The sequence below is a fragment of the Knufia obscura genome, assembly GCF_036327395.1.
Source record: "Knufia obscura strain CCFEE 5817 isolate CBS 148926 chromosome Unknown scaffold_6, whole genome shotgun sequence".
NCBI classification, from domain to species: Eukaryota; Fungi; Ascomycota; class Eurotiomycetes; order Chaetothyriales; family Trichomeriaceae; genus Knufia; species Knufia obscura.
The window spans coordinates 1,856,791-1,876,131 of record NW_027042692.1 but is presented as its reverse complement, the minus strand read 5'-3'; the positions used below and the strand labels follow the sequence as shown (position 1 = coordinate 1,876,131).

General features: G+C 51.5%; 9 protein-coding genes across 9 annotated transcripts; 4 read left to right on the top strand and 5 right to left on the bottom strand.

Moving 5' to 3' along the window:
• Positions 1–687: 687 nt before the first annotated feature.
• PMZ80_006190 (uncharacterized protein) lies at positions 688–1,526 on the top strand (the record flags this gene model as incomplete). The annotated part of the gene is made up of 1 exon (XM_064874603.1): positions 688–1,526. A coding segment is annotated over one exon (839 nt), but the record flags the coding sequence as incomplete, so codon positions are not given.
• Positions 1,527–6,083: 4,557 nt separating this feature from the next.
• Positions 6,084–8,432, bottom strand: PMZ80_006189 (uncharacterized protein; the record flags this gene model as incomplete). Its single annotated transcript, XM_064874602.1, has 1 exon — positions 6,084–8,432. The coding sequence occupies one exon, from the start codon at positions 8,430–8,432 to the stop codon at positions 6,084–6,086; it is 2,349 nt and encodes a 782-aa protein (XP_064730324.1).
• Positions 8,433–9,061: 629 nt separating this feature from the next.
• On the bottom strand, positions 9,062–9,805 carry PMZ80_006188 (uncharacterized protein; the record flags this gene model as incomplete). The annotated part of the gene is made up of 1 exon (XM_064874601.1): positions 9,062–9,805. The coding sequence occupies one exon, from the start codon at positions 9,803–9,805 to the stop codon at positions 9,062–9,064; it is 744 nt and encodes a 247-aa protein (XP_064730323.1).
• Positions 9,806–10,699: 894 nt separating this feature from the next.
• PMZ80_006187 (uncharacterized protein) lies at positions 10,700–11,758 on the bottom strand (the record flags this gene model as incomplete). The annotated part of the gene is made up of 1 exon (XM_064874600.1): positions 10,700–11,758. One exon carries the CDS (start codon positions 11,756–11,758, stop codon positions 10,700–10,702), a length of 1,059 nt encoding a protein of 352 aa, XP_064730322.1.
• A 200-nt stretch (positions 11,759–11,958) lies between these two features.
• Positions 11,959–13,754, bottom strand: PMZ80_006186 (uncharacterized protein; the record flags this gene model as incomplete). The annotated part of the gene is made up of 3 exons (XM_064874599.1): positions 11,959–13,022; positions 13,066–13,221; positions 13,265–13,754. The coding sequence occupies 3 exons, from the start codon at positions 13,752–13,754 to the stop codon at positions 11,959–11,961; spliced, it is 1,710 nt and encodes a 569-aa protein (XP_064730321.1).
• A 733-nt stretch (positions 13,755–14,487) lies between these two features.
• On the top strand, positions 14,488–15,375 carry PMZ80_006185 (uncharacterized protein; the record flags this gene model as incomplete). Its single annotated transcript, XM_064874598.1, has 2 exons — positions 14,488–14,708; positions 14,754–15,375. 2 exons carry the CDS (start codon positions 14,488–14,490, stop codon positions 15,373–15,375), a joined length of 843 nt encoding a protein of 280 aa, XP_064730320.1.
• A 169-nt stretch (positions 15,376–15,544) lies between these two features.
• Positions 15,545–16,077, top strand: cyp1 (Peptidyl-prolyl cis-trans isomerase-like 1; the record flags this gene model as incomplete). The annotated part of the gene is made up of 2 exons (XM_064874597.1): positions 15,545–15,577; positions 15,625–16,077. The coding sequence occupies 2 exons, from the start codon at positions 15,545–15,547 to the stop codon at positions 16,075–16,077; spliced, it is 486 nt and encodes a 161-aa protein (XP_064730319.1).
• A 167-nt stretch (positions 16,078–16,244) lies between these two features.
• On the top strand, positions 16,245–17,312 carry PMZ80_006183 (uncharacterized protein; the record flags this gene model as incomplete). The annotated part of the gene is made up of 1 exon (XM_064874596.1): positions 16,245–17,312. The coding sequence occupies one exon, from the start codon at positions 16,245–16,247 to the stop codon at positions 17,310–17,312; it is 1,068 nt and encodes a 355-aa protein (XP_064730318.1).
• Positions 17,313–17,561: 249 nt separating this feature from the next.
• On the bottom strand, positions 17,562–18,989 carry ECM42 (glutamate N-acetyltransferase; the record flags this gene model as incomplete). Its single annotated transcript, XM_064874595.1, has 1 exon — positions 17,562–18,989. One exon carries the CDS (start codon positions 18,987–18,989, stop codon positions 17,562–17,564), a length of 1,428 nt encoding a protein of 475 aa, XP_064730317.1.
• Between the last annotated feature and the right edge of the window lie 352 nt (positions 18,990–19,341).

The following is a 19,341-nucleotide window of genomic DNA, read 5'->3' as shown; positions in this document are numbered from 1 at the left end:
TGACTTGCACTCTACTTCGTTCAGTTACGTATTGCTCTACCCTAACCCTAACCCTAACCCTAACCCTAACCCTAACCCTAACCCTAACCCTAACCCTAACCCTAACCCTAACCCTAACCCTAACCCTAACCACGGGTCGGCCGGGTTATATTATACTTCAATTGATTCTTTGTACTACTTATATATACGGGTTATCTAAATACTTTAATAGAGGGCGGAAAGTACTGAGACACAGAATAACCCTAGGCTGACGTAAGGTATAACCCTAACCTCTTAACCCTAAGGTACCAGTCACTATATCCCTATTCTTTTTTCTATATAATACTAAGTGATAGTTAGATACTAAGACGTATACATAGCGTAATACTAGCTATAACCCTAAATTAAGCCCCTAAAAGTACTATTTAATTGGACTATCTAATTACACTATAGTTTTTCCTTTTTAGGCTTAGCGTAACCTTAACGCTAAACTACTTCTAGGAAAATTACAGTGAAATTAGCCGGGTCCTCTAGGTTAGGCGTATCGAGAAACCATTAACAAGTACAAGGGCGTATACGACAAGGACCCGAAAGCTCTCCGGAAACAACGGTTACAGACCCTTATTAAATTAGGCATTATTGCTGAGGATGTCGAGCCCGTTCCTCTCATCGGTCATATAGGCCCAGAGTAGGAAGATCTGACAGAAGAGGAACGCAAGATCGCTACACGCAAAATGAAAGTATATGCGACAATAGTTAACGAGATCGATCAGAACATCCAGCATGTGGTGTCGTATTTAGAGTCAACTGGTGAACTCGACAACACTTTCATCCTCTTCATGTCAGACAACGGCGCCGAAGGCAAACTGCTCGAGGCGATTCCAATGATGGGCACTGTTGGCAACATGAAGCAAATCATAGAGCGCTTCTACGACAACTCCTTCGACAACATAGGGAATCATGACAGTTTCGTCTGGTACGGCCCTCGCTGGGCTTGCGCTGCCACTGCACCCTCACGGGGGTTCAAGACCTGGATCACGGAAGGTGGGATACGGTGTCCTTGCGTTGTCCGATATCCACGTTTTGCTCCTCAGCAAGCACGCAACCGTATCAGCAACTCGTTCACCACCGTGATGGACATACTACCCACTGTTTTGGACCTAGCCGGAGCCAGTATTCCCGACCCCTCGAAACCTTTCCGTGGCCGATCCATCGTGCCCGTGCGTGGCAAGAGTTGGGCTGAGCATTTGGAGTCTGCCGATCCATATGCAACATCTGTGCATGGCGAGGACACGCATATTCATGGCTGGGAACTCTTTGGCCTGCAGGCTATCCGCAAGGGGCCTTGGAAAGCAATATACATGCCTCCGCCCCGCGGCACCAATGAGTGGGAGCTCTACAACCTGGACCGGGATCCAGGCGAGATCAACAACAAAGCCACGGAGGAGCCTCAAATTCTGGAAGAATTGATTCGTCACTGGGAGCAGTATTATGCTGAGACTGGTATGATTGACATAAATGTTGGCTTTGGTGTTACAAAAGGTTAGCTGAACTGGCTTGTTGGATGCGCGGCGAGCGCAATGTTCAATGTTTTTGATGTTCTAGATTTATAGACAACATGCGAGACTTCGTTTCCTGGTTCACATATCAATTCTGTCGGTTACCTATGGGATGAATTCGAAAGTGGTGCGAGGCGAATCGGTGAGCCAGGCTCAGTGATCAGGGCGCGACAATGGACCTTCGTCATTAGGCATTATTTGGAGTCATCAAGTTGTATCGACATCACCTCGTTCCCCTCCTCACCACTGCCTCGCGACCCAGCTACCCCGCTTCATCGCCGCCGGTGCTGCGTGAACATAGATAGGTTCTGAGTTGTAGCTGTTCGTTCCGCTTGCATCGTCCCAGGCGGAGAAGATGTAAGTTCGTTCGGGCTCCATAACTTCGGGGAGAGTCCAATTGAAGGAGGTATCATAGCCTTCGAGGTCAGCCATTGCCACGTAAGTCGACCAAGATACTCACCTCCGCCATACACATATGCCCTCCATGATGAAGCCGAAGCGTCCTTCTTAGTGTAGATCGTCACCGGCCCAACTGCTCCGGTCCATGCAAGCTCGTAGGTTTGACCAATGGTCATCTCTGTTGGTAGTTTCGTCCATTTGAACTCCGCCAGAGCTGAGGCGAAAAATGAGAAGAGAGCCACGAGGCTGAGCCAACAGGTTGCGAAGAATTTCATGTTGAGGTCTGCTTGATCAAATGGCGAATGCTGTGCTTCGGCGGTGGATGAGTCCGGAGAGAGTCTGAAGCTTTGCTTAAGTTATGCTCGGTGAGGTGAGTGGTGGACACTGATTTGAGGTTGTGTCTTGTGACCGAATTTGCGGTGAGCGTCAGGGTTGATTAGTGACTTCTGATGTTGATGCTGCAACTGGATCAGATGCTCACACTGTTGAAGAGAGCAGCATTTGTATGTTCGCACGCCTGCTCAGAAACGTCATCGCCACCTTCGTGTCGATGTCAGGTGGCAGGCAGGTGCATCGGCGAGCACAGACCGTGTCTCACGTTACTGACCAATCGGAGAGTTGAGTAGGATCTACAGCGGAGTTCGCGACCACATTAGCGCATAGTCACAGAAGTCGGTGGACTTCTGTAGGATGCGTTGACGAGGTTGTGCACCATGCAGTGTTGCAGCATTAGCAACTGTCCGTCAAGGATTCTTGCGGCTTGAGGCAACGGCAGCTGTTGCAGTAGCACAAGTGAAGCAGAATTACAGATGAAGAAAAGCGAAAGAGCTAATTTTGGCACTGTGAAGGATCGACTGACGGTGCACGACCCCGGTAAAGACCCTGCGCAGCAAACATGCCAGCGACCTTCCGAGCGGTTCCACACTTCATGTCCAGCTCCGAGCAATAGACGACAACCGATTCTTAGCTTCCTGCCTATCTTCTCCCAGCGTAGCACAGGCAATGCAGACAGCAGCTTCCACAGTTCGCTCGTAAAAGCCCGGCATCTTCTCGAACGTCGCCTTCGTCTAACCAGGCACATGCTTGTCAGCCATCAAAACGGTCGTCGGAAGTGGCGTACATGCGAAAGAGGTCAGGCGGGCGATGCTGCACGAGCACGAGTATCTCACCTTGCACAGAATAGTCGTTGTGCACAATCTGACGTCGGCCTCTGTTATATCATCCGATCGAATGAACCGGGTGTATGAAATCTGCATAACAAGCAGTAATGAAATAGCACAACGCCAAAATTGCGAAGCCAGGATGGCTGGCTTGGTGTATCATCGGGCGTTAAGTCGTCTGGTGCAAGGTCTGCGATGACATATCTCCTGCTGCTTGGTTCTCGTGAGGTTGTGCCAATTCCAATCCCTACTCTGCTCAAATCACCAACATGTACGGCTTGTGCACGTATTGACCAACACTGAGTCCTAGCCCCCATGTCTTGCCGATGCTGACCTAACGCACAATCCTGACAAGCCACCAATGCGGAAGCCAAGCTACAGGAGCCGGCCTTCGAGAGCAGGGGCCAAATCGTGGATACAGACGTCCTATCAGAGAACTGCGTGATGTGGAACTGCTCCGTGTCGCCGTGTCGCCGTGTCGCTACTCGTCGTGCTGACCTCGTGGAGAGTTGGTTCACTTTCCATGGCAGAACTCCATAGCTTGTCGACAGAAAAGCACCAAGGTTGGGGTCGCCGCAAGCAGCTCGATTTCCATGCTGGCGCCATCCTGGAGCGGTGGAAGTGTAGCCCACCGGTTGGGAAAAGGACGAAGAAGAGGAAGTATGTTGCCAGTCTGCAATGTGCGTTCGAGCACGAGAAGGAAGTTCGTGAGGAAAGGATGCAGGAGGTCGTCCAATGGTCGCTCTTCTTGCAGCTCGCGTTGACAGTTTGTCCCTCTTCACAAAATCCCCTATGCCCATCTCGCCATTCGTAGCATCATTGTTTCCTTCTCTTGATGAGTCTTTGCCGGGTCCATGGCACGATTCGAGCGTCTTAATAATGTGTTCGAAGGTGAGGCGCCTGATCTGGTTACACTCATTAGCATGCTGCAAAACACCAGAAGGGCTCTCAACCCCGCGCCTGCGATACGTGTCCGGACAATGTCAAGTTGTAGCTTGTTCGAACTCACGGTTGGCTGCTTTCCATCGCACTGAGCAACTCGTCGCACGCATCTGCCAGAGATATCTGTCGCTCCTGTGGTTCTGCTTGTGCGTGATCGCCTTGCATCCATGTGTAATGAGCATCACTCACAGAAAGATTGGCCAGAAGAGCTCTGGGGAGGCGCGACTCAATGATCACGTTTGTGTTGTCAGATCTGGCCGGGCTATGCGAATCTGCAGCAGCCACTTCTGTATACACCGTCAGCTTGTGGTGTAATGAATTGCTAAGGGCGCATAGTGATCGGACTGCCCGTGACTGTGAGTCCGTCAAGACCATTGAGCTGAAGCAAGTCGGTTCTTGGATTATCGCAGCTGTGGCTGCGATCAGAACGAGGTATGCCAGTAATACGTCGTTTTCTCAGCGTTATGCAGCATTTCCTTTCTCATGTCATGGCCTCCATCTCGTGCCAGGCTTTATCACATTCTTGAACATAGCTCTGAAAGCTTGTGGCTACAGAGCATGTATGGCGTGCTCGATTCGTATGGAGGCTTCGATTCAGAACTTGTGCTCGGCTGAGGAGGTTAAGTACATCGGGACGCGTTGACGAGATGGTCAGAGTCTATAGAGATCTAGGCGTAGCATCTAGAATGTATGGAACAGGAGAGGAGGGATGCACAAGGAGCGAGCTCTGCTCAGCTTGCTTCATCGTCATAGAGATTCTAAGGGCTTTGCCACTGTCTCTAGCCCTTTCAGCAACGCCAGCAGCAGGTCAGACAATCGGCTTCACAGGTATTCGTGGCCTGTCCGAACGCGGTCTTGTCAGCGCAATGCAACGACGAGGTGCAGTGCCAGGTGAGGAAGTCGGTAACGTTATTGAAATCGAGTGCCTTGACAATAAGCACAGGACATGTTCTTTCGATCAAGGTTCAATGACTGTTGTCGCTCAGGAGGATAGCTGCTGATCGCATACAGACGCATAGACGCATGTCTGCAAAGAGATGCGACTTCCGCCCAACTTCGCCGCACCTTCCTAGAACGACCAGGGCCGCTGAACGCGCCAAGAGCAGACCACCCCCATTCAGGATCGATAGAGACATCGAGGCATGCAAATTACGATGGTAACCACAAGGAGATGACTCGCGCATACATCATCGCCAGATTATCAAATTCGAGCGTCCTCCAAACGTCCCTGATCATCCATTCCCAAGCCCGCTCACACACCCTTCATCCGTAGGCGGACAAACCGCAACTTGCATGTTCTTGTCCTTCATCGGCCCATCCTTACCATCCCGCATCACGACAAGCTCATCCTGGTTCCAGCACGTCACTGCCACGTAAAACCAGTCATACGGCCATTCGTCTTGCGCTCCGTATAGAAAATCTGTTGCTCGAGAGCCGTCAGTTCCCGCAAGGCCATTGCCAGGATTGGCTCTTGCCGGCTCCTGGCAGTTGTCCTTGGAGAAGAACCGACAAGTGATATTTTCATCGATCTACATAAGTCAGTGAGCGTCCGACCCCGGAAGGTAGTAGACTATGTGATCATCCATTGTACTACTGCAGTCAGGAGAAGCAGCACGCACCTTAAAACTGCTGCCTCTATCGCCAGACCATCGGCTCCATCCTGTTACACAAATACCTAAGGCCGTCTCATTGTCCAGACACTGGCCTGATAAGCCTTTGTCCTGGCAGATGCGCAGAGTGGCCGCAGCAAGTGGGATGGTTGCTGCTTGAATCAGCAGAGGAAACGAGACGCGCATGCTTGGTGCAAGATACATGAATCAAGGCCACAATATGGGAGGCATTTGGATAAATAGAAGAAGGGAAGGGTTTCGTTTGGTATTTGCTTCGACCCAGATGTCGTTCGGTGACTCGGTAAACAAAGCGATTGTCCGAACACAGCTCGGAAGGCCAACGCACACTGGCGTTGGCACCCTCCTGCGTCAAGCTTGCCGGTCCCACAATGGCCCTTTGTTTCAGGCAAGGAGCAGGCATTGTAGCTTCCCTACTACCTCACAGTCAGCATAGCAAAGCTCGTCAACCCTCCATCTGAACTATCAGATCCCATCATAACCTTGAACTCGCCTGGCTCAACCACGTACTTCATGCGGAGATTCCACAGTCCTAGCTTCGACACATTGACATCAATGCTCACATCAACACTCTGTCCAGCCGGCACCAGCACCTTCTTGAAACCCTTCAACTCCTTGTTCGGCACCACAACACTAGCAATCACATCTGAGACGTACAACTGTACCACTTCCTGCCCATTCATGGTACTGTTGTTCGTGACTGTTACAGTAGCAGTCACAACGTCGCTGACACCCGCCTCGGATTGTGAAAGTGTGACGTTGCTGTAGTTGAAACTGGAGTAGCTCATGCCATATCCAAACGGGTATAGCGGGTCCGGATCGCCAATCACATATGCGTGACCAAATACAATCGTGCCGTTGTCAGCAATGTATCCTGGCTCAACCGACGCTCGTCCACTGTTGACGTAGTCGTAGTAGATCGGCAGTGTACCTACACTCTGCGGGATGCCAACGGGTAGCTTTCCACTTGGGTTCACATCCCCGAGGAGTACATCGGCCAGTGCGTTGCCGCCTTGCTCGCCTGGGTAGAACTGCTGGACAACGGCGGATGCGTGCTCGAAGATCCATGGCTCGGCGACTGGTTTGCCAGAGCTGAACACGACCACCGTCGGCTTGCCTGTTTCGACGATGGCTTGCACAAGCGGTCCCATAGCACCAACGAGACTGAGGTCTGCAACGTCGACGTGCTCACCTGTTGTTGCATTCAGACCCTCCCAAAGCTCGTTTTGATCTCGCGACCATGTACCAACGATCACCACCGCAACATCCGCTGAGTTGGCGGTATCGATGGCTTCCGCAAAGCCAGACTGATCGTTGCTGTCGCGTTGACAGCCTTGTGCGAATGTGACGGTGCCATTTGAAGCTGCTGTAATTCCAGCGAGAGGGTTGACATTCTGGGGATTGTATTGTGAGCGATAGACCGTGTAGTCGCCGAAGTTGGTGTAGTTCGCCATTGGTCCAATGACAGCGATGGACGCGTGCTTGCTCAACGGTAAAGTGTTGTTCCTGTTCTCCAGGAGGACAATTGACTCCGCGTCAAGATCTCGAGTTAGCTGAACTGACGCCGGTGTGTGAATTACATCAAATGTGTTGTTGACAGCATGAGAGGCATACGGATCCTCGAAGAGGCCAAGGGCAAACTTGGCATGGAGAAGGCGAGAAACTGCAGTGTCGACAACAGAAATATCGAGCTTCCCAGCAGAAACCATCTCTGGTAAGCTGCGATAATTGAAACTCCCTCCACCCATCTCAACATCGCACCCTGCTGGCAAGATGTATTGAGTAACTGCTTCAGAGTCGATCGGCTCACTCTGGCACATCTTGAAAGCGTCACATATTCTGTCACTTCCTCCTGCATCAGTCATCACGAAGCCAGTGTAACCCCATTCCTCTCGCAGAATTTCAGTAAGAAGGTGGTAATCTGCTACCGCCGGTACGCCATCGAGGGAGTGATAGGCTGCCATGATTGCCTGCGCTCCGCCGTCGATGATAGCCCGTCGGTATGAAGGCAGAAAGGTCGTTCTCAACTCTCGTTCGCCATAGTGTGCTGGACCAGTGTTCAATCCTTGCTCTGTGACCATAAATCCAGCAAAGTGTTTGACCATTGCGCTGACATTGTTCTCTTGCAGACCTGTAACGTATGCGTGACCCATCTCTCCAGCTAGATATGCATCCTCCCCAAATGTCTCTTCCACCCGGCCGTGTCTCAGCTCTCGAGCTAGATCTTGTACTGGTGCAAATATTTGATTTACCCCCAGCGCTTTTGCTTCTTGTGCCACCACTCTAGCAAACTTCTTGACGAGATCTGGATTGAAGGACGCGGCTTGTCCAATCGGGGAGTTGAAGATTGTCGCATTGCCGATGAGGAAGCCGTGTATGCCTTCTGTCTGGACGAAAGCAGGGATACCCAGCGTGGTGTTCTCGACGAGGTACTGCTGACCTTGACGAATACCTGCTGCCAACCAGTCTTGTGGAATTGGTGAGCCGACGTAGAATGAACCCGACTTGTTCGCTGACATATCAGCAAGGCCAGATGCGTTGAACCCATTGGTGGTGATGTTCAGCCAGTTCTGGAGGTCACCTTGGAGGAGTTGTGCTGTCTTGTCTTCGATTGTCATTCGTGAGAGGAGGTCCGCAACTCGATCGTTGATGGGAGAGGAGGGATTCTTGTAGAGGGGCGTGCTGCCATTATGACTGGCTTGGGCAAGACTACCACCCAAGAGCTCGAGAAGAGGGACGAGTACAGCAGCTGTGAGCGACCTCATCGTGAGAGACTAGGAAGAACCTCCCGTATCGGGCCACTGAAGGACGCTGCATCGCGTGAGCCGCGTCGGTGTTCATATCACTTATGGTCAACGCTCGTCGAGGAGCTCCGGAGGGATCAGCACATCCCATGCTGCTTTCGATGCGGTACTTGCGAGTGATCCTGCGTTGGCTTTGCTACATTTAGGCTGATACGCAGCAGCTGAAGACAATTGTTGTATCGGACCTTGAGGTGAGAATCGTTTGGCGACTGCGGGGTAAGTTTGAGCCGAGAAGTTCGAAGCTTGGCCCCCGTTGTTCGGGCCATCTAAGCCCGGGCAGGCCGAGGAGTCAGGAAGCGGGACTCGTTGTCGATGCCCTAGGACACGTTTCTGCCATAATCTATTTCGAGCATACAGTGTGCCTCGAAATAGTGGCTGACAGCGCGCAGATCATGACCGAGACGATGCAAGAGCAGAGAATTCGCAGACTTGAAGGATAACACCTACTACATTCCGGGTGGACGCTGGCAAGCAAATCTGGTATTCTAATATTTGCTGGATATTCTATAGCGAGCGCCTTCCACTCTCGCTGTGCACAGATAGGCTGCTCCGACGGTTATAGTACGATGCTACTCTGGGCGACCAGTAGCCTACTCATTCTCCTCTCTCTTACCAGTTTCTCGCTCGGCTCGCGCCGCTGACCAAACCTCATCCAAAGACCATCCTGCTTCAGCCTCCGCCCATCCATCTCTCACAAAATCCATCGACAGCGCTTCTGCCTCAAACGTCAATTTCACCTGCGCCATGACCTTCTCCAGAGTTAAGTGCTGGTCCAGCCACCTGGCCTCGAAATACACCTTTTCGTCTAATACTCTGATTCGCTTCGCCAAATTCAGGATCGTGCCAATCATGTGACACGCTTCGTCTCTGCTGCTATGTTGGTCGCCTAGCACTTTCAGATCACCAAGGAATTTGTACAATTGTTGTTGATCTTCACGTGTTCTCGATGATGGGTCTCGCAAGGGATACACGGTTCTCACCGTGATGTACCACGTGAGCTGTGAGCGAATAAACCAGAAGTTCCTTCGGAAGTGCGACTCTTCAGTCAGTGAGCTGGGCCGACGTGCAGGCCTTGGTTCCGCCGGCGCTTGTTGCTGCATACCTATGTTGGTCGGCGCAAGAGAGCAGAGTTTCTTCTCGATAATGTATTCGTATGCAGCATTGATTTTCTTCATGGTGTCCTCCCCAGCTGCGCCGACCTTGTCTGGATGATTCAAGAGAGCTAATCTCCGATAGGCAGTCTTCACATCTGTTTCCGTTGCCTGGCGTGGGAGCTCAAGTGTCGAGAAAGAATCGTACTCTCTTCGCACTTCCTCAATGCTAGCGCCAGGCATACTTGCGTATTCGACTTCTGTTTCTGTGAGAGCTGGTTCGAACGATCCGCTCGAGGAGTTGGTCAAGTTGAGTCCGGTCGAGGACGTGGAAGGTTGTAGAGCACAAGATGTTCGTACTAATCGATGGATAACGGCCGGGGTTGGCAAAGAAGCAAAGACGACAAGGAATACTTATGGGAACTGTTGATTGTTGACCGCATCCAAAGTGACTTTACCGATTGCACTCGAGGTGACATGAAGGTTGTGGCACTCGATAACCATGCTGTTGTAAACAAAGTCTACCGTTCGTCATATTTGTAAGTGCAACAACGGACATGCACTTCATTCATTGACAAGTGGGCAATAGTGACCTAAGTGCAGACGATTGCTGGGTGTTCAACTGGCCCTTCAATGCAACATTTCCAACCGGGCTTCGAGGTGTACTCACCGTGTATGCTTCACTAACCTCTGGGTCATCGAATTCAGCAGCCATAACATATAAGGAAGGCCGATGTTGGCACAACGGATAGGTTTTCGAGGACAACGACCCGTGTTCGTAGATCTTTCACATTGTTCTAACATGTGCTTGTCTTAAATGTCTCAATCATTCTCTTTGCGCAGCAGCAACTTGATCGCGCTCAAGTAGGACAATTGGTCCGTCGGTAGACCAAGCTGAGATGGTCATCCAGCTTTGGATATCATGCCGGGAAAAGTGGGCAACTCGAATAGTTACTCAGCCTGCAGCTTTCACTTCGTACCGTCTTTGTTGAGATCATTGAACCCTCATCAAAGTGTTGCAACCAGAAAACAAGTCATTTTGGAGCCCGGTCACGGAACATTGAGCAACTCGTGGAGACCGTTGTGATTTTTTCGACGAAGCACCGGCGCCAGATAGATCAGCTTCCTTTAAACGGCTCAAGTGACTGAGAGCAACGAGGCCGGGATATCGGAGGACGCTCGCCAAGCTTCCGACACTGGTGGAAAACCACTTTCCTCGATGCCACTGACTATCTCAGCATCATCTGCTGACAGATCCTCGACCGTGGGGAGGTCCCGAAGTCGTTCCTTCAGGTTATCGAAATCTGGCAGCTTCTGACCATTAGCAGTGACCAGACCATAGTGATTTGCGCCTTCAATGAAATCGTAGGCAAAGCCGCCTGACAAGACTCTGCTGACTCCTGGCGAGAAGAGCGCCGGGGTTTCTTGCCATTCTCGTGGCCTAGAAACGTTGCAACCGTATTCAGATACGAAGATTGGGATGTGTCTGACAGCGAAGCACTGCATGACTTCATCCCAGTAGGTTGCAGAGTCCTCGACTCGATCGTATTTGGTGAAGGAGTAAAAGTCGATTTGCTCGTTCTTGTCGCCAGCGGTGAAGTAGTCAATAGAATCTGTAGAGCTCGAGGCGTACTTCTCATCGCCGATGCCGACAGGGAGAATACGCTGTCCTTTCAGCTCATATTGCCGGTTCATGTGACGCTTGATGTCGCGAACAACAGCACGGATGACCGGTGCTGCCTCAGTGCTCTGAGCATTGTTGATGAGAACATCTGATGCCACCACACCCAAAATGTTATCGTACTTGGCTAGGCCATCGATCGTTTGGACATAGCTGTTGACAAGCTCCGTCGTGTAGGATTCATACGGCCTCATACGATTTATGCATTGATAAGGATTGGATAGTCCGATCAGGACATATATGCCGGCTTCTGCAAGTGCTCCAAAGGCTGCGTCGTGTGACAAGGAGGGCAAGAAACGGTAGACCTTGATCGCGTTGATGCCAAGCTCTTTGAACAACACAATGTCCTTCCGAAGCTCATGGAGATGTCGATCGGCAAGCGGGTCGAAATCTTCGTTGGTAGCGACTTTCCTAGCTGTACGCAAAGGCTGGTAGACGACCCCACGGATGTTGAACCGTGTACCGTCTCTGATAAAAAAGCGGCCTTCGATGGTGATAGGCGTGGTTGCGAGCATCATTACAGAACTCTAACAAAGCAGTCCCTAAGTCCAATTAGCGAAGCCACAATCTTTTATACTTCTGACAGATACTGCTGCCTGTAAGACAGTTAGAAGCCAAGGAGGAACTCCAGATGACATCATTTGGAACAAGGAATGAAACATGCGGCTGACTCTCGAATTTCAAAGGTATTCCTCTGGCACGTGTCGCCGACATTCTAAACCTGCAGCTGCGCAACAATAGATGGAGAATTGAGGAAACCACACCTGCTCCTCAGTTTCTGCGCCGCCAGTCCTGGCCTCGATCTTGGCCCGTCAAAGGTCGACAAGCCCTCATCGGCCCCACCTACCACAAAGACCGCAGTCTCGTTCGGTCGTGTGAATGCCGGCTCGAAACCCTGTAGAGTATCCTTCGTATACAAGGATGGTTGACCAACACTGGCAAACGCTGCCCACGACCTTGCTTCTTGACGTTCAAGTCGATAGTCGTCCGCCGTGGGGTTGTACGGATATCCACTGATATTGTAGTGAGAAAGGTTTCCAAAAGTGTATGCAAATTCTGATGTATGGACTGGTCCTAGCCCTGGCGATCCAAGGTCCGCCAGGATCGGTGCCAGCATTGTCTGATTTTGGTCTATGAGGTAGACTTGGTTACCCATTTTTGCCAGATACTCGCCGTAACCTATCGGCTGACAAGTCATGATCACGTCTCTGAACAGTCGTGCGGAGCGGTAGTACTCTCGGGTATGGTTTGCTGACGGGTTGTCCTGGAAGTCCGAGGATGGGTAGAGATCCAACAGATCCTGGATCGATTGTTCGGTAAAGGCAGGCAAGTATGAAGCCACAAAGTCACGGGTGTCCTCTTCAGTTGTGATATCCATTGGAGTGTAGTATTCCACGTCATCCTCAGCCCACAGTATCATAGTTGTGACGTTTGCGAATCGACCTTCTGCCAGCAGCTGTGATGGAGGAGCAGGGAGGAAGTCGCCATCCACGACTGGAAGCCAGGAGTCGCCGATGTTATGCGCAATGTCTGCAACATATGTGTCGAAAGAGGCCTGAGCGAAGGTCTCGGTATCGAGCTCTCGAAGGCATGCGATCGTGTCATTTGAGTTCAGGTCGGTGGTGTTGCAGCCCGTAGCATCAGCCAGGAGCTGCATCTGAACAATGGTGAAGTTGCCGGTAATTCCTGGTTCCAGAGCTTGACTCTCGCAAATGCCCTGTTGGAATGGCACAGGTTGATCACCTCCGTACGCCAATGTTTGCAAGCCGATTGCCAGACCTGACCATGTCAGTACTAGATAAGGTCTGAATTACCTGCTCACCTCCTGAAGATTGTCCATGAATTGTGATCTTTTCTGGGTCTCCTCCAAACTGCGCAATGTTGTCTCTGACCCATTCAATAGCCAGCCGTTGATCTCGCAAGCCAGCATTCTCAGACTTCTCGTTCCGCAGGGAAGTAGACTGCGCAAAGCCAAATGCTAGTCAACGTCAGTCAAGCTCCGCCAAATACAAGCGACTTACCTCCTAGCCGGTAATTGATCGCAACATGTATTATTGGCAATTGAGCCTCCACCGATTGTATGATCAGCCCATCCGGCGTTGTGGTTATCTCTTGGTTTGATCCTGTCCAAAAGCTACCACCGTGGATGAACACCAGTACAGGCAGTTTGCTTGCTGGTTGTGTGCCATCCGGTCTCACGACGTTCAGGTTGAGACAATCTTCCGAGGTTCTTGTGATGTTGGTCAAGGTTAATGGAGGTGCGAGTGAGTTCGGTGGCTGCGGACAAGCTGCGCCAAAGCTTGTTGCTTCCACAACTGAACCTGCAGCTGGTACATGCGGCCGAGGAGGCTTGAACCGGTTCTCGCCAGAGGTGTCCTCCCCGTATCGAAGATTCAGAAACACATCGAGTCCATTGCGGGTCAATCCATTGTATGTCACGTTTTTCTGGTCAACGACGGTGGGGGCTGAGAGCACAGAGCTTGCAAGAAGAGCGAAGACGAAGCTGAGCATGATTGCAGAAGGAATTTGCCACGACGTCCATTGTCGCGGGAAAAGCTCGATACAAGTAGTCCTTCGTGCTGGTCTGACAAGCAGCTACTAGTTCGAGTTACGATTGATGAATGAGGAAGGTCGTAGCAAACCTTGTCTCGTCGGATGTAGATGATGGTGATTGGCTTACCTACCCTGCTACGGCGTGGGCAGCCACATCAATTTGCATCCTCGAGGAATATTCCTTCTCGAAGCAGGAAAGAGCTTGCGCGTCGCAAGGTTGCTCATGGCATCTTGATAGAAGTCCAGCTCTGTCGGGGTAGGAGCGACCCGAGTGGGCTGCATCGGAATAGCTTTTGCTCCGTGCTTCACGTGCAACGCCGCTCACGGATCAATCCAAAGCCTCGCCCTCTGACTCGCGATGTCGACATTCGATGCTCTGACAGAGCTCTGTGTCTCAATATGCGCTGGCACCACCATTGCAGCCCGATAGGATTCGTGAGAATGGACTCGTGCTTTTGACTCAGCTGTTGCCGGCAGAAGAGTCCCGCTGCGGGGACGTGGGAGACTCGATGATGGAATTCTACATCATGATGAATCCTGCTCGTGATGTCACGTCAGGAACCGTGCATATCATACTTTAGTAGTGGTCGCTGACGGAAGAGCAAATAGAAGCAGCAATCAGTCTACAGCACCCGTTGAACAATTGACAACATACCTCTAGTCGAATACTATCACGAAAAGCACCACCAACATGGCCACAGAAATCGCAATCTTCAAGCTGAAGGACGGCAAGGCTCCTGAGGACTCTACCAGTGCTGCTGGCCAGGTTTTTAAGGACACCTTGAACACCCTTACCGAGCAGAAGGGCTTCCAGAGAGCCTACTGGGGTACTGAGACAGAGAACCCAGAAAACTTCCGACTCTTCGTCGACTGGGATTCTGTGGACGCTCATACTGACTTCACCAAGACTGAGTAGGTGGCTCAACGATTTCTTCAAACATCCGCTAACAGCTGCAGAACCTATAAGCCATTCCTTGAGCGGTTTGGTATGATGGCAGACCTCAGCTCAGCTCAGATGTTCCATGTTCCCTTCACGCCACACCCTCCTACCGAAGCGTTGAGCGACCACGTTTCGCCAACGTCCGAGATCAATGTCCACTACTTCTCGTCGGATTTTTCAGACCACGATGGATTTCTGGAGGCCTACAAGCAAGTAGTAGCAGGTGCTGAGAAGACGGCGAAAGCACAAACTGCATCAGCAGGAGGGTGGACTCAGGAGAAAGACATCCCCATCCCAGGCACGTCGGAGAAGGGGCAGGCGTACGTCGGAATCATTGGCTGGAATTCGATGGAAGCACATGAGGAGTGGGAGTCAAGCGGAGATCGTGACAAGGCCTTGCAAAAGTACAAGGACCAGATCAAGCACGAATCTGTCACGCATTCCAGTCTCACTCAGGTGCAGAAGGGAGCTGGCGGAGTCGGGGATGTGGATGGTGGTAACGTGCAGGAGGAGATTCTGAATCCATTGGACGGAGGCAAGAGTGCGCCCAAGACAAAGGCTGATGGCACGACTACGAAGAACAACGACGACTTGAAGGGCGCCGCCAACTCACTCAAGAAGGAGAGGGCGGGTAGGTAGATGCTAAATACCGGCAGAAATTGAAATCTGACTGCGGCTTGAACTGCGCCAGCTCATATCAACGTATTCACGTGACGTCATTTTTCAAAAAAGTTCCCTCCTCGATTCTGCGTTCAAGTCATGCATCAAGCTCACGAGGCGATCAAGCATGCCAGAACGAGTCGCGAAGATGGCCACAGAAGTGCTGTTAGAGACCACAATGGTATGGGAGCATATTCAGCTGACGAACGCCGCTAATACCACCTTCAGGGCCCAATCACAATCGAACTGTACAACGAACACGCTCCAAGAACATGCAAGAACTTCTCGACACTGGCCCAACGAGGTTACTATAACAATGTCATCTTCCATCGCATCATTCCAGAGTTCATGATTCAAGGCGGTGACCCGACAGGAACCGGTCGAGGTGGATCCTCAATCTATGGTGAAAAGTTCGAAGATGAGATCAAACCGATCCTCAAGCACACCGGTGCAGGCATTCTCAGTATGGCCAATAGCGGTCCCAATACGAACGGCAGTCAATTTTTCATCACTCTAGCACCGACACCTTGGCTTGACGGCAAACACACCATATTCGGGAGGGTCAAGAGTGGCATGAAACTTGTTCAGCGAATGGGTTTGGTGAAAACAAACAGTGAGGATAGGCCGCTGGATGAGGTCAAGATTGTCAAGGCTAGCATTGTCGAGAAAGAGGATGATTGAGAGTGATCGTTGTCATTGAAAGTGCAAGATCACCAACATGAATAAGAGGGTTTTCCAACTGCTCATGCGCACCGTCCATAAATAACCGGCCCACCACCACCCATATTCGCGAGCGCACCAAGCATACCTCTCCTTCAGTCGCAATAGCTACCCTCCCCTCAACACGGATGGTCATGATGCCAGACATAAGATGCAGACAATGTCATCGCAAGAAGCGCACAAGGTACACACAGACTGAGCGGTCTTACGAAAGAACTCGGCCATTGGCTTCATGGCAGGACGATATTCCTCCTCCACCGCCACCACCACCACCTCCGCCAACGTCTCACCCACCTGCGCCATCAATCGTCTCGACGATTCCTCCTCCTCCTCCACCACCTCCACCTCCGCCTCAGACTGCTCCTGCAACCACTGCTCCTGCGACCTATCCACAGCTTCCAGTCCATGCTCAGGCGCAAAGCTTCGCCAATGGTGTTCACCACATCAGACATGTCTCAGCCGACACCAGACAAACCAAACACAAAAAGGCCCTCGACATGCTCAAGTCTTTACAATTTCTCTGCCAGAACATCATGACAAAGCACAACCTTCGAGTCGACTTCCTGTGGGAGCTTGACCCTAGCCACCACGGTGTCAATGGTTGTAATATCGGTCAAGGTCAGCAAATCATGGTCAGGCTGCGCAACGAGACAAATGCCGACTTTAGGTCAATGGAGGAGGTTATGGATACAATGCTGCATGAGCTGGCTCACAACCACTATCCTGAGCATGATAGACATTTCTACAGTTTCTGGAATGCCCTGCGCAAAGAGTATGAGGAACTCCGAACGAGTGGGTACACGTATCAAGAGCCGATCAAGGGCATCTCGTTCTTCAGAAGCAAGCCACAGTATCGACGACTTCCCTCCAAATCAGCATTCCCGCTCAAGAGCTGCAGAGTGGGACCGTCGACCACGCCCAGAACGACTTCGTGGTTTGCGCCAGGGTTTCCACCTACTGTCGCGCCACAACCTGTGACTGTTATTGGGCATCCTTACACTTCTGCAGCATCTCACTATGCTGCAGCCTATGGTCACCTGTATTCACTTCCACCGCCAATGCCGCAAGCTGCCCCTTCGAGTCCTACACCCTATCAACCATATAATGCCTCCTATCTGTTTCCACCGAACCCAGCTGCAGCAAGCACGTCTGAACCAACCTTCTTCGATCCGTGGTACCAATTTGGCACGTCATGAGAGCAAACATCTGGTGTTGATGGAGCTCCTGAAGCAGAGTTCAGTGGGTTGGTAACCGAGCCCGCATCGAGAGGAGTCAACAAGGTAGATGGGCACAGAGGACAAAAGCGCGGGCGTCGCATTACATGAGTGTCTCTTGAGATCAGGGCACTTTGCAGATCTATATTTACGCTGCTCGATTCGCCTCAAATGCAAAATGTTCCGACAGTGGCGTCGTTCTTTCTTCGACCGCAGACTACACGAACTCCCTCACGTCCTGTAGTCACCATTGATCGTTACATATTCATGACTGAAATCGCAGAACCAATAACTGGCTTCCTGTTTCCCAGTCCCCAGATTCACATCAACAATCAGGTCCTCATCCTCCAGCAGCCGTGCCGCCCTCTCCTCGTCCACCTGCTCAGGCTCACCATCCACAAGCAACCTCAATACACCCTCCTCCTTCGTCGCACTGTTGTCAGCAGGAATGAAGCTAACGTTCGTGCTCGCTGGCACCACAGAGTCTTCCGAGGACAAACCCTGCGTATACCCAATAGCGCACAAGATCCGTCCCCAATTTGCGTCCTTGCCATACAGTGCTGTTTTGACCAACGGGCTCCTTGCAATCGTGCTAGCAATCAGCTTCGCATCGCTTTCACTCTTCGCATTTCTGACCCTCACTTCCACAAACTTCGTTGCTCCCTCGCCATCACGGACCACGAGCTGACTCAACCTCGTAGCAAAATCTGTCAGAACTGTCTGCATCGCGTCGTAGTCTTCTGTGCCGGGCTCGATCGGTGGTGTTTCTTGATCAGCCGCCGCAGCACCATTCGCCAGAATGGCCAGGGTATCGTTGGTACTCGTATCTCCATCAATCGAGATAGCATTGAAGCTCTTCTTCGCTGCCTCTACCAGCAGTGGCTTCAACGCCCTTTGATTGATAGGCGCATCGGTACATAATACACCCAGTAACGTAGCCATGTTTGGGTGGATCATGCCTGCTCCCTTCGTCATGCCCGCAAGCCTGTATTCAATCCCATCGTGGTGTTTGCCAGGTAATCTGAAACTCGTGCTGAGCAGTTTGGGGAACGTGTCAGTCGTGCAAATAGCCTTCGCTGTCGCCAGCCATGCTGCATGGTCATCGCCCAGATTCTTGTAGGCCGTCGAGATCTTGGAGAGGATCTTCTTGGTGGGTAAGCGTTGTCCAATGACACCCGTTGACATCACGAGACTGTTACTCCCCTGTGTATCATCTGGCTGGTCCCTCTGCTGGAACATGGTCGAGGCAGTATCGGACATAGCCTGTGCATCTTCGAGACCGCCGTGGCCGGTGACAGCATTGGCGCAGCCGGAATTGATGATAATGCTTCGTATCCCAGCACCTCCTCTAGTCTCGAGGATCTTCCTACTCACTTGCACCGGCGCCGCTTGGAAGCGATTCGTGGTGAAAACTGCTGCGCCGAATGCAGGAGTGTCGGATATTATGAACGCAAGATCGGCATTCTTCGTGTTGGATGGCTTGACGCCGACGTGGGTGGCTGATACTCTGAAGCCCTTGGGGTATGTACCTGAGGTTGGCACGAATTTCAGCTTGGATCCTGGTATGCTTGAATCGATGGGTGCTGAATAGTGTCGTAGCTGGTTGTTGATAGAGCTTGAGAGCTGCTTCGCTGAGGAAGCGACCGTGGTCCTCGTCATCGTAGGAGGATAGAGCTCAACGCTCTTGAGAGGTGTGGAGTTTCAGCGCCTGGAAGATATGGCGGGTGGTTATGAGTCAGATTCGGTTGATCAATCCAAAAGCCGTCGCACTTGTGTCCTGGTTGCACGCCCGCAGTTACGCATCGAGAAGTGTCACTGAGGAACAGTATAGGTGCTCAACCTGCCAACCATTCACACCTTTGACAGCAGTGCCATTACTACACTCAGCTGGATCAGCGATGGTCGTTCGACTTCGAGCTCCAGAAATTTTGTGGGAACTATTCAGCCAATCAGATGCGCCCGTTCTCGGAGGTCAGGAGGTGAACGAGGTGAAGAGTTCTCACTGCCACTG